The following is a 12,952-nucleotide window of genomic DNA, read 5'->3' on the forward strand; positions in this document are numbered from 1 at the left end:
AGTTTCAATTCTGGGTCCTATTCCTCAGAATCAAGTGGAGCTGTTAGTTCCGACTATCGCGACTGACATAACTCACCTTGTTGGTCTTGTTGAACTGCAGCAGTTCACAGTCCAAACATGAACAAATGACTTGTGTTCAATGTTGTTTCCTTCTCTGAGTCAAGTAATTTAGATAATTAAAGGTAATTAGCTACAAGTGATATAATTTGCAGTCACCAATGTTTGGCATTTCAATACAGACGAAGGAGTGACCTGCAACCTGAATGTTTTGTACTTTGCTCTTTCCTTTAATAAAATAATGCAGAGAAATTTAAAAAATGGTCAGTAAGACAACCTTGAGTACTTCAGAAGTCAAATGTCAGCTGGGATAGGCTCCAGCCCCCCTGCTTAAGGATAAGCGGTATAGATAATTGATGAATAGATCAGACCTAAACTGGAACTAGCTATCAGAGCCCAAACCTAATGAGAAAGACCCAAAATCACATAGTTTATCTCTTGTCTTACCTTCCAGCCGCTGCCTGCCTCTCGGTAGTAGGGGAAGTTGTCACAGATCCACTGGTAGATCTCACTGAGGGTCATCCGTTTACGTGGCGAGCCATTGATGGCGAAGGTGATGAGACTGGCATAGCTGTAGGGTGGTTTACCATCTCTGTGCTGCGCAGCTTCCTCCTGGTCCAGCGTTGTTCCTGGGTCCAGATGGATGATTTTCTTGCCAGGCCCGTGCCCGTGATGGTGTCCATGGTGGTGGTGTCCGTGGTGGTGGCTGTGGTGGTGGTGCCCTGTGTCCGCCTTCTGGATGGCTGCCCTCATGCTGAGCTGGGGGAGCCAGTCCATTGAGGTCAGGCTACTCTCCAGCTCAGAGGTCATGACGTTAGGAGGTCAGGGGGAAGGGAGAGGGAGGGCGGGTCAAAAGGGAAGGTAGAAAGGTTCAGCGATGTGGCTTGTGCAGGGTCTCCTGTTGGCTCACTGAATGGGTGCTGTGCAGCAGCCTTGGCTCAAGTCTGGAAGAGCAGGAGGTTTGTTTACTACGCCTATTCATCTCCTTTAGTGGGAGCAGAAAGCACATTTGGCAGAGACACACAGATGTTAACTTGCAGATTATTTTCCACATACAGTGAAGCTTTGTATAATGGAAACCTAAATATTTTGGCATGTTCATCACTTGGTCTTTAACACTGCATATAAATATGATCTGCAACGTGAGCTGTGGGTAAGAAAAAAGTTTAATCAAACCGTTTATTCCCTTAATTACACAGTGAGAAGCAAAGCAAGCATGGGGGACTAGGTATGAGTTTAATGTCTTACTCTTCCCATTCCTTTCCATCTTTCTTTGGGCCAAAGCATCTGGGGAAGTCACCGAAGTGAAAGGTAGAGTCCTTCCCTCGTGCATGTTCACAAGTCCTTCATTTAGCCACTGCAATGGCCGCTGCTGCAACACACAAACACAAAACCACACAAGACGGTGAGCTTGCTCTGCCAGACTGCCTTCATAAGATATTAATATCGCACAACCGCTCAACTGGCCTCGGCATCTGTCCAACCCGATTAAAACTCTTCTCTCTTTCTCTCTCTGTGTTCTGTCTATCTGGATTGCCTCTCACTCTCGTTCCCTCCAAAGTGGAAATGGCAATTGGATCTGCAGAGTGACTAAAAGCTGGGGAATTGTTTTCACAAGTGCCTGCCAAATGGGGGGAACAGCTCGGGAGGAATTCCAACCCTCTAGAGGAGCTGAAAGACTCGTCCCCTTTCCCTCCCTGTGTAACCCACCCCCCTCCACCCCGCCACCCCACACCGTGTTCCCGTTCTCTGACTTTCGACGTGCCTCACTCTCCTGTCAAGTCCATGCCCACCCACTCACCCCCACATCCCTCCCCAACTCCCCCTCAGCATCTGATACTTCTCAAACGGACACAAACAATGAGAAAAAAAAAAAAACTCAAGTGGCCTCAACATTTTAACTTGGTAGCTATTTTTAGAGCGGCACTGAACTTAAAAATGTGTCCTGTGTAAGAAGAGTAGGAACCTCTTTTTTTTTTGGTAGTGTGGGCTGTTGCAAATAGTTTTAGCATGATTCAGGACAAAACGAAGACAATTATTTGGTCCACGTGAGAGAAATTACTCACCAATTGTTCTGTACTTCAGTCAGTCACAGAACATTCGTAGATTTGTCACTACTGGGCTGAGAATGTCATGTAACTGTTACTCATCACTGGAGTGAAGATGTTGCATTCATACCACGCTCTGATTTTGACAAAGGAAAATTGCTTTGTTTAGTGCTTGGTGTTTTGAGACTGAAGTGCTATGTTCAAGGAAATCCAGGTGAATCTACAAGTTCTATGAAGGAGTCAGAGTGAGGGGCCAATGAGTAGTTCACAATGGCTGGGTGATCTTGGCCTCCTATGCATATAGAAATCCGCATCCAAACCTTCTTCTATCATCCAGTGCGGTAACCTTCACATGTCCTTGAACAACAAAAAGCCTGTTGGCCCACGCATTTTCCATTCATGCTCACTGTATATAATCAAGGTGGGAGAACATCAATGAGCCTGCCTACCAGGAGGAACACAAACCCCCCTGTTTCTCTTTCCACCAGTCCCCCTGGAGAGTCCAATACACAAGGATGAAAAAGAAGAAGGGAGATACTCAGCTACTGTGAAAACCTTGCTTAATTACAAGTAGAAAAAAACAAATGTTTAGCAGCAGACTCATCAAGCCAAACAAGCCAGGCTGTGGGACTATAGGAAGGAGAGAGGAACCGAGAGAAGAGATATGCCCAATGAGGCCTCTTGCACAACACCACCCCCATCTCTTCCTCAAGGCCCTTCCACTGTGGGAGAAGCCATAGCCAACCCCCCCATACCCCCCCCCACCAAATCCCAGGAAGCCATCTTAATTAGTGCACCTTTTTTTTTTCGCTAAAGGGAAGGTAGCATTGCTAGTTGTAGTGGTGGTGGGTAGGTGGGAATGGGGGTGGTGACACACAAGACACAGAACAACAAGTACTTATTTTCCCCTCATTAAAAGGAGGCGCAAGCTGCAAATCAGCCTGCCACAAGCCCCGACCTGCTGTGCTGCCGTGGCTGTTTTTGTTGAGAAGTTTGGGAGCGTGGGCTGGCTGCATGGCGGCACGGTGTAGCTTTGCACCACTAGCCTGGTGAGGCGTCGAGATGATGAGTAATAGAAGAGAGCGGAGAGAGAGAGAGAGAGAGAGGGAGAAGAAGAGGAGGGGCATGACTTGGCTGCTGGGGGAGAAGGGCCCTGCTGGGTGGGTAGACGCAACCAATTACCTAGTCGACTCAGTCAACTGGTCCCACAGTGACTGGGCTAACCTCAGTACTGTGGCTTTTGTTTCTGATATCTACTGTGTTTCACATCAGCCTCAGAGGCCCGCGTGGTACCAGGGGAGAAAAATGATGACTGCAGAGAAGACAGCTTACAGTATATTTCTGCTTATCTTTGGGCTATCAATTTTCTATAGAAACGCACTGTTACACTGTATACCTAGATGCTCAAGCGCTAAAGTCTCTGAAGTGAGTGCTGCTTATTTAACTGAGTGTACTGTAACAACAGTAGATAAAATGTAACTTACACTAAGAGACAAAATTCATCCTTTTGTGTATTTTCGTCTGTGTATTTTTTAGACACTTGGACCCAAAACATCCATACTGTCTGTCAGCACACTTCACTTGTGTCGCCTCTAGATGACTACATCATACTGAGGCTCAGATCCGAATCAGAAGCGTCTGCTTATAATGTCATTAGAAAACACTTTTCAGTCTTCTCTGTTTCAAAGACAAACTGAAGACTGGTCACTATAATGACTGCTAATCGAGTTAGCCCAGTCTACATTATGTTGAAAATGTTTCTTTATATAGCAAATCAAGTCTGTAAAAAGGCTAGGATTTTATCTACCATGGACTTAAACTTCCAAAAAGTATGTCTTTGTTTTTTTACCATTTATTAAATGGTGTCTCTTTAAACACTCTACTTTTATAATTAACTGATATGATGTTATTATGACAGCAATTAAAACTCTAAATAGGGAAATTGTAGACAGAACCTCATTAAGAAAACTAATTACCAGATTGTAAAGTCCATGTTCTATGAAACAATTATAACAAACTGTATCTGTTTTAATTCATAACTATATGATTAACTGCATGTTTATAAAATAAAACTCAACAGATACAGTAAATCTAATGACACTGTCTCTCTTTGTTGCAGGGCAGGAGAGAACTAATTGTCATGCACTGATTGGGGGCTTGTGTGGTAACCTAGCCAACGTCATTTCTGCACATACACAGAGAAACCCACAAGATTCTACTCTGTATCACTGATCAGACAACATCAAAAACTTTACCGGTGTTTGAGAGAGCTGTAGTTGAATGGGAAATAAAGGTAGTGAAGAGGGGATATTCTGGCAGCTGATCATACAGGAAAGCAGTGTTTGATAAAATAGTCTGCACGCTTGCACTATGAATGTGCATGCGAACATAGATTTTCAGAGATAGACATTTGGCTAACATTAGTGGGTATCAAAAGAGGTTTTGGCAAAATGGAGAACACGAGGCATCTCAGATTTTCATCATTTGCCTAACAAAATAAAAACCATGTACGAAGTTAGCTTTAGTAACTTGAAAGTCGTGATATATTTGCGGGCGCTTCTAGAAAAGATTACAAGCATTAATGTAAATAGAAGAGCAAGGATTTGGCCGTTTATTAACAGGAAATCTTTCTCCTCCAAAGAATTTAAATACATCACTCTCCACACTGTGGATGGAGCTTTCATGACTGGGAACATTGTCCCTTTAAAAGAGTTGAGGGTCTGTGTGTGATTGAATGTATTCACCCATTAGACTTTGTAGCTGTGATGCACACACTCAGCTGTGTGCATCACTAACAACTAACAGTCCCCCGCTGCTAGCAGGCTTTTAGACTGAGAGAGAGGCTTTACAGTTCTGCATTTTAATAGAGAACTTTGAATGGAGGGAAGGGGGGATGGGTAAGAGGAGGGGTGGTGGTGGGGTGGGAGGGTTGGGGAGCCAAAGGAAAGAGGCATCAAAATATTTTCAGAGGAAAATGAAGTAATGACAAAATACCCACCCGGAGCGTGCCGAGCAGAGGGGGTTTCTGGGAGGGACTGCCTTGGCAAGGGTAAGGCTAATGTGTCAAAAGAAAGTCTGTAGGCATACTGAGCGCTGTCATGTCTAGAAGTGTGGGCCATTCAAAGGAAGGAGGAAAAGGTCCAAAAAACAGCATTGAATGTCTTAATTACTTTCTGCTTCAGTGCCAGAAAACATACCCCTGAAAAGGTTCAATTGTAAGATATCAAGGCAAATCATCTGCCCTTATGGTGGCTGCTTGCTCATCTCTCAATGGAGCTGGGTTAAGCAATTATCGTTTGATACCGTCTACTTATTCTAAAAGGAGACCTGGAGAGGCATCGATGTAATGTGCCATTTCAAACTGAAATACATTTTGTGGACTTAGTCCTTACAGCGAGTGGTCGGGCAAACTATTCCCTGAAATGAAAAATAATAAGAAAAAAAGAATAATAAAAAGGGAGGACAATAATTTATCCATGACAGAACGTCACTTTCATCTGCGGTTTCTGAAAACTGCTGGCTGGCCCATGTCAACGAAGTCAATCCAGTGACATCTCAACTGAAACAGAATGTACTGATTCACACCATTTTTCTCAGGTCTGAAAGAAAATCTGATTGAAAGAAGGCAAGAAAATCAGTAGGTTCCACTGAATCCCTGAAGGACTGGAATAAAATATTAACTCGCTAAGCCCACACAGAACATAACACCTGAAAACATCTGCCAAGGTAGAGGGAGTTAGCGACCCAGAAGACTTACCACTGCAGACGAGGAAAAAGCTATCACAATTCCAGATTCTGACAACGGCAAAGTTAAAAAGGCATATTTTGTCATAAATAAAACATAGGAGTGAAGCATTTCGGCAAACTCCCCCAACGAAAGGTCCCAGGAGAGAGTTGGGATGCTGTTTGTGAACTCACACTTTGCACAGTAAAGGGGGCTATAGCACTGCGTCACCACGACTCAAACTACATTCCCACATCCAGCACTATTCAGCAAGGACTAGTCCTCTTTAAAAATTCATTAATTTACAGCAAAAATAGATTAAAGCGCCCAACTGCACCAACCTAAAAAGTTTGGCTTGTGAATAGCATTAATAATGGAAGCGAGCATCCAAAACCTAGAGGCCCTGGCTCGGAGGCATGGCTTAGGTTTTGTTGCGCTTTATAATGGAGAGTAATTTACATTTTTTAGAAGTATTACAGCTTTTTGATGCTTGTTTATAATTGCATTGTTTTACATGCAAATTGGCTAACAATTGTTACTCATTAAAACATAACCAGTAGAGTGCAACAACACTCGCAGCTTGTGTAAGACACAGGCTTTACATCAGGTTCGCAATGGAAGCTTTTGCACTGATCTCTTGTCGCTGGCAGCACCACCGCTGAGTTCAGTCCAAATGACAGCCCTTTAAAAGTGATCACCCCCCTATCTTATCTTTTACATCTTTCTCTTTCAAACAGTAGCTATGCTTTCCTAACAAAATCAAAGGGGATTTTGACAAGATAAAAGGATTTGCTGCATTTGAATTCAAATTATGTGTACTTTCCTGGGGACAAGACAAAAAACCACAGTGACTGGGAGCACTCAGAGAACTTAAAGGTACTTAAAGTGAGAGGAAATCTGCTCTAATGCGTTGAATTTTTCACCTTCCCTGCCTAATGACAGACAGGTTTGCAATGGTACAGTGTATAGGTGAATCAACGTTTAGGGGACAGCTGATGAACAGTCTGGGGAATGACAGTTTTCACACCCCCTCACTTGCTGGTTCTACTATCAGGTCATTTCAATAATCACTTTGTCTAAGTGATGACTTGAACAGCTGATTATTGATATGACCTGAGGTAATTAAAATGACCTGAAGACCTAATGACGTTGTAGTGGCCTGACAATGACAGAGGCAGATTAGAGGCAACCAAATGAGACCTCCTCCTCACCTCTTTTAATAGCTTCTGCCAAGCTATCTCCGAGCAAGGCACTTTACCCACAGCTGCCACAGGAGACTGCTCCCAGGCATGAGTCTGTACAACTGAAAAGCGTGGGTGGGTATCGGTGTTTGCTAAAAGCATATTCTTACTTAGTATGTTCGTTTTTCTTCAGGTAAACAAATCTTTCCCGGGTTAAACACATTCTGTATAATGGCAGCAGTTGGAAAAGCAAGCCTATAGTCTGTCTGTTTACAGGGGTCAATGCTGCGTGCTGTGTCAAAGAGACCTGCAAAGAAGTCTTCTGAATGACCTGTGCAAACGTTAATCTTGTCAGATTTTTCAATAAAATGAACTCATAGTGAACAGTACACACAAAAAGGATTGTGTTTGGATCCTATGCACTTAAACAAGGTCTTTTTTTAAGGTAAATATAAAAAAACTGAATGTTTTGTTTACAAAAACTAGCTGCTTATCAAAACATATTTTAAGTGTCTTAACCCCATCAAAATTAATTGGGTGGCAAATCATTCTTGGCAGACACAGAAGAAAAGACTGGCTGTCCAACATCACTTACAAAGTCGCACACACAAAAAAGAATATATTACAAGTCATAATGAATATGCAAGGAGACAACATAAAATCTTGACAGCCATGACTGATTCACATACTGGCATATGGAGTTCATCTTTATCAAAGAAACTGAAACGCATGTGGTGTACCCACAAATAGCCCTTAATTCAACTTTCAAAAAGTCATTACTTCACTCGTTTCTTAGCACTGCATTTGCTGACATTGGCGGTAATTACAACGACCTTTCCGATGATAAAACACAAATCAGTAAAACATTATGAGGGTTCCTTCTCTTCACGTTTCATGCGAATCGGCATAACGTTTTAATGAGGCATTTAGGGGTCTATGAGTGATCTACTGAGAAAGTCTACAATGGCAATCAGCAGTGAGTGTGGCAGCTGTTCAGCAATTAAAAAGCCAAATTACCCTCAATCAACACCATTTACAAGCGCAAGTAAATCTCAGAGCAAATAATGATGAGAGAAATCTGTTCAGACAGCTCTCATCTTGATAGGAATTAGAGGCGCATCCAAATCAGGAGCAGGGTACTCTCTCAAACACTTTTCTCAGTCTGTCGCACACAAACACACACACACACACACCTCCCCTTGTGTGTGTGTATGTGTGTGTTGCTTTTTTTGTTGTTTTTTTTTTGAGGGGAGAGATGAAATTGTATAGTACTGTCTCTCCACACTGCAGCATGATGAAAGATAAGAACCCCTTTACAGTAAAAGACAGCCACCTTTCATGGTAAGGTCATGGTCTCCTTATATAAAGAGACTAGGCTGGTCCATTTGAGGCAGCCTATGGAAAATAAATCCATACTGTTTGAGAATAACTGCACCATACACTAACTCATATTGGAAAATGGCAAAGAAAAGTAACCTGCGTGCACTGTTGAAAAGAGGTGCTCAAGAGCAGTTGTGGCAAGTTACAGCATCTTCCCTCTCCGTCGGCTAAAAACTGTTAAGATGAAAAACATTACATCTTATTTACTTGACAAAGAAGTGTCACTGTGGTGCAACCTGCATCTAATATGAAGCACATGTTAATGTCAGTTCTGTAAATGATGTTAACTTTCAGAAACATGTTAACACCACTGTGTATGGTGTAAATATGACTTGGTAATTTAAGTCCTAATACTGTATTCCTGTACAGAGAGCCACTGAAAATGACAGATCCTTTAAAATACAGTACATCAGTGCTTACACAGAGAAATCTATACATATATACACACACAAATAAACAAAATAAATCAGTCATTAACACCCTCAATGAATGCATGAGATGCACTTAATGACACCTTGGCATGTATTCATACACAGACATACATATATAGACCTATTTATAATAGTTAATGCCGTGAAACAAAGTTGGTTGTGTCTTATTAATCCCCTGAAGCAAATTATTTCAACCAAGCTGACTCATTTTCTTTTTTGTTGCTACTTTTCCTCAAAGCAATCTGGTTAACTACAATAAAACTGTGTAATACTTAACAGTTAATTCACCACTTTATTATTGGAATATTTTGCTCCTCCATACAATCAGGTTGCTACCAACAGGGACACATCACCGTGGAGCTCAGTCTTCATTGAGCTCGGTTTGTTGCTCGGTCAGGCTTTAAGCACTGTTATCACTTCAAAAGTGTTTTCAGCTGTGCAAGGCACTGTCTTATGTTCATGCATATTTGCGCGTCCAATACGATCCACCGCTTGGATAATTGGTATATTAAACACCACTTTCTCCACAGCCTGTTACCCGACAGCCCTACTGCCCGAATGGTACCACGAGACTATTACTGCAAACTTATAGAGGCAGACTTTATCTGACGGACATTTGGGTTACAGACAAATGCTACGGTGTCTGTATGCATGCATATTTTGACAAGCAGCGAACTTGTCATTGCCATTAAGTAAAACCACTGGCTTTTAGCGACACTTCTCTCCCGGTAAATCACCGTTTACCACAAAGCTTCATGACTGACATTCAAAAATTCTTCTGCACAGACTACTCACCGTCGTAGGTGAATATGAACCGGCTCAATTTTTTTTGCACTCTGGGTTCAGAAGCTCCAGACGCCTATCCTTGCACTTGAAAAATTCCCCTCGAAGACAAAAGCTTCAGCGGTTTCCAGACGCTGTCACAGCATGCACGGTGCTCTGCAGGCGTCAAACTGACCGCTGCTGTGGTCACTCGACAGTCATGACGGGCGGACTCGAGCCGCTATTCGCATTTGCGCTCAACAACACGAAGATCCCGGGTCTCTGTGCTCCGCTCGGCTGCTAAACCACCGGAACTACTTCCAACGCCAGCCGGAGCACGTTGAAGATAAATTCATGCACCACATCGGGAAAAATGAAATCACATCCATTTAACTAGTTCCCAATTTCAATATTAATGAGATTCCACTAGGACATCACATAGGCATACCACAATTATGCCTGGTATAAATGCCCAATGTATAATAATAATAATAATAATAATAATAATAATAATAATAAGTAATGCTTTTTGTTATGTTTATTTATCAAATGATTATATGTGTAGGTATGATGGACCCTAATCATCATTATTATTACAACATATTATTATAGCATTGGTAATGACTCTGACTGGTTCACTTAGGTAAAAAGATAAAACTACAGAAAACACTGTGACTGACTGACATCCAGACACCAATAGGCAATATTTGTAGCCATTTGAAACATGCTTTCAGTAATAATATTTAGACAATTTTATTTGCCCCAAACTAGTAGCATTTTGTGGCACAAAATGTCACAACTACACTGTTTTGTTACACCAACAAATTGGGGACTTGGTGGTGTATGTCTTATCTGATATAAGCCAAGTTGAGCTATTCCTCACTAAGGATGCATGTCTGCAATTTGTTGATGTAAATGTGGAGAGCAGCCTGATGTGAAGGCACAGCACAGCCACCTGGACAGGACATCAGTCAGAGCACCTTGTTGAATCTGAAGATTTACAGTCAGAGTGCAGTTTGTTTGGCTTTTTTTTTTTTTTTTTTTCCTCAGAAGTGTACAGTTTCAAGAGGGTACATGTCAATATGGAGTCTCAAATTAGGCTAGGGCTGAATACTGTCAAATTGGTTGAATTCTTTTGCATGTGAATACCGGTGAATACTGGATCTGGATACACATTTTGTGATGATATTTGAATCTGAAAGTCACCAAAAAAGTCAGCCACCCCACATATGCACATATACAGCTCAATTCTGAGAATACAAAGGGCAGCCATTAAAAGAGTCCTTTGTAAACATGAGCTGCTACAGTGTCACAGTGGCTTTATTTCTTACAGTACTGCATGGTATGTCCTCATGGACAGCATTTACCTCTGTGTTAGGCTATAAATTGTTAACTATGTGAGTTGACTGGAAGTAGCTAAGATAAATGCACATAAGAGAGAGAAAATACATGACAGTAGAACAAGCCAGGTTTAAATCTATGCAGACACAGTAGGCTTTTATCCACATTTTGCTTGGTGAGTGTACAAGTCCCCCTAACACTCATGCTCTTTGCTGAGGAGTTAGCAAACAGCTAACTCCATAATCCCTTCACAAAGCTTGTAATTTGCATGTATCCAGAGAAGATGAGTGAATCAGTTCACACAAAAAATAAGTTAGACTGTAGGACCATAGTTGTTAGATATTAGTAATAGTAATTTCCTCTCTGTGTGTTACATTTTGAATTGCCTTGTTGTTCAGTGCTATTAAAATAAACTTGCCTTGCTTTGCAAAACTGCTTAAGATTGTTTTGATGCTGGCAAGAGGAGCAAATGAAAAGAGGAGGATACTCAGCTTGACTGCAAATAGCAGCACCGTTTTAGCCACAAGCTTTTCATTTCTGAAAACACTCAGTCCCCCTCCACTCAAAAATGTGTTTTGCTTACTTCACTTGGATGTTTGAGCTTCCCTGTGAAGAATGATGTATGTGCAGAGTTTGAAGAATAGAAGGCTGTTTTGACATTCACCTACTGAATCTGTGCCTACCTTTAGTCTGAGTTTACAACAAGCATGATTTTGTGACATCACAAGTAGCTTGAAAACCACTGTTAATGGGCCAGTATGAAAGTGTGATGTGAAAACATGAAACCTCCAGTGCACATACACAATGAATGTAGATTTCAGTGTAGAAGTCATCTTGTGTCCAACAGTTAGAACTTCTGAATACTTGTATATTTAAATATGATGAATTTCTCAATGACAGCAAAGGAATAAAATACAATTCATAATTTCAAGGCAGTTAGTACACCCAAATTATTTCTCCAAGCACAGTATTTTTTGCTCTTAATTTTTGGATCAATATTCTTGTAATACAGTTTCTTCTCCAATCTTTTAACACCACTACATTAAGTCAGATTTGGAACAAATTATGTGTTTTTGTCTGTGAGCTTTGGTCACATGGAACCATTCCCACTCTATCAGTGCTAGGCTTAGAAACAACTCAGTGCTGCACTCATCTGGATGGTGTGGGTGCTTGCACTGGTTAATGAAATATTTGCCACCGAATTGGAGGATTTTTCTAACTAGCAGTATACAGTGGTGAATTTCTATTTCAATATGAATCATATACTTTGGCTGAAAGAGACTGTGAGACTGTAATGCTGAAAAATTGCTCTACATGACAATAGCACAGGACTATGCTGAACATTTCTACAATGATAAATAACCATTTCATAATTATTTAATAGTTATATAATAACTGTTTTTTCAAAAGTGTCACTCTTTTAAAAGTTTTAAATATTAGACCGCGAAATAGAAACCAAAAACAGCAGATGAACAACGCTGCAATCTTGAAATTTTTTCAGGGACAATTATTGTAATCAGTAAATCCACCACCAGATGGCACTCTAGCCTAAGACAATGTTTCCATAGTTAAAAAAAAACTATTAGAAGCTTTGTGAGTGTACAATTACCTGTTGTTAGCCATTATTTAATCAAATCAGTTTTAGCACTGGAAACTGAATAATCACATAAAGAGACTGTCAGTGTTTTAAGTAATTAAATGACTTTTCATATGTTTCATTCTTGCGAAATATATCCCTGGTGTCCAGACTTGACCTCATTGCCAACAACAATGAAATGTTTGTTCACCTCATGGTTACAATGTGAACAGCTATTAATTGAATTATCTGTAATGATTCTCTATCCAAACATTGGTGGGCATATATTCAAAGAATTAAGTCAGCTTTTATGTTGTCACTCTTACTTAATTTTCACATTTTATCAAAAAACTACAACAACAACAAAAACACTACCTTAACAGTGTTGTAAGGAACCATGTCTGTGTCCAGAACTTAGTATTGAGTGATGCTTGTGCTGTCACAGGACTGCT

At 41.0% G+C, this 12,952-nt stretch overlaps 1 protein-coding gene across 8 annotated transcripts in view; it reads right to left on the minus strand.

The window, feature by feature from the left end:
- The window catches only part of LOC108891707 (forkhead box protein J3), a 58,990-nt gene extending 49,111 nt beyond the window's left edge, over window positions 1–9,879 (minus strand). For 3 of the 8 annotated variants that reach the window (XR_001962348.2, XM_018688984.2, XM_018688981.2), the window contains exons 1-2: window positions 1,306–1,825; window positions 505–1,001 (exon numbers count right to left, since the gene is read on the minus strand). Coding sequence is in view for 7 of the 8 variants with exons in the window: in XM_018688984.2 (XP_018544500.1) it covers window positions 505–867 (363 nt within the window). In the remaining variant the exon portion in view is untranslated. Of the gene's footprint in view, window positions 1–504; window positions 1,043–1,305; window positions 1,827–9,616 lie in introns of those variants that run through there. The other 5 variants (XM_018688987.2, XM_018688985.2, XM_018688982.2 and 2 more) reach the window with 4 other exon arrangements.
- Window positions 9,880–12,952: the final 3,073 nt, after the last annotated feature.

The sequence above is a fragment of the Lates calcarifer genome, linkage group LG6, assembly GCF_001640805.2.
Source record: "Lates calcarifer isolate ASB-BC8 linkage group LG6, TLL_Latcal_v3, whole genome shotgun sequence".
NCBI classification, from domain to species: domain Eukaryota; kingdom Metazoa; phylum Chordata; class Actinopteri; family Centropomidae; genus Lates; species Lates calcarifer.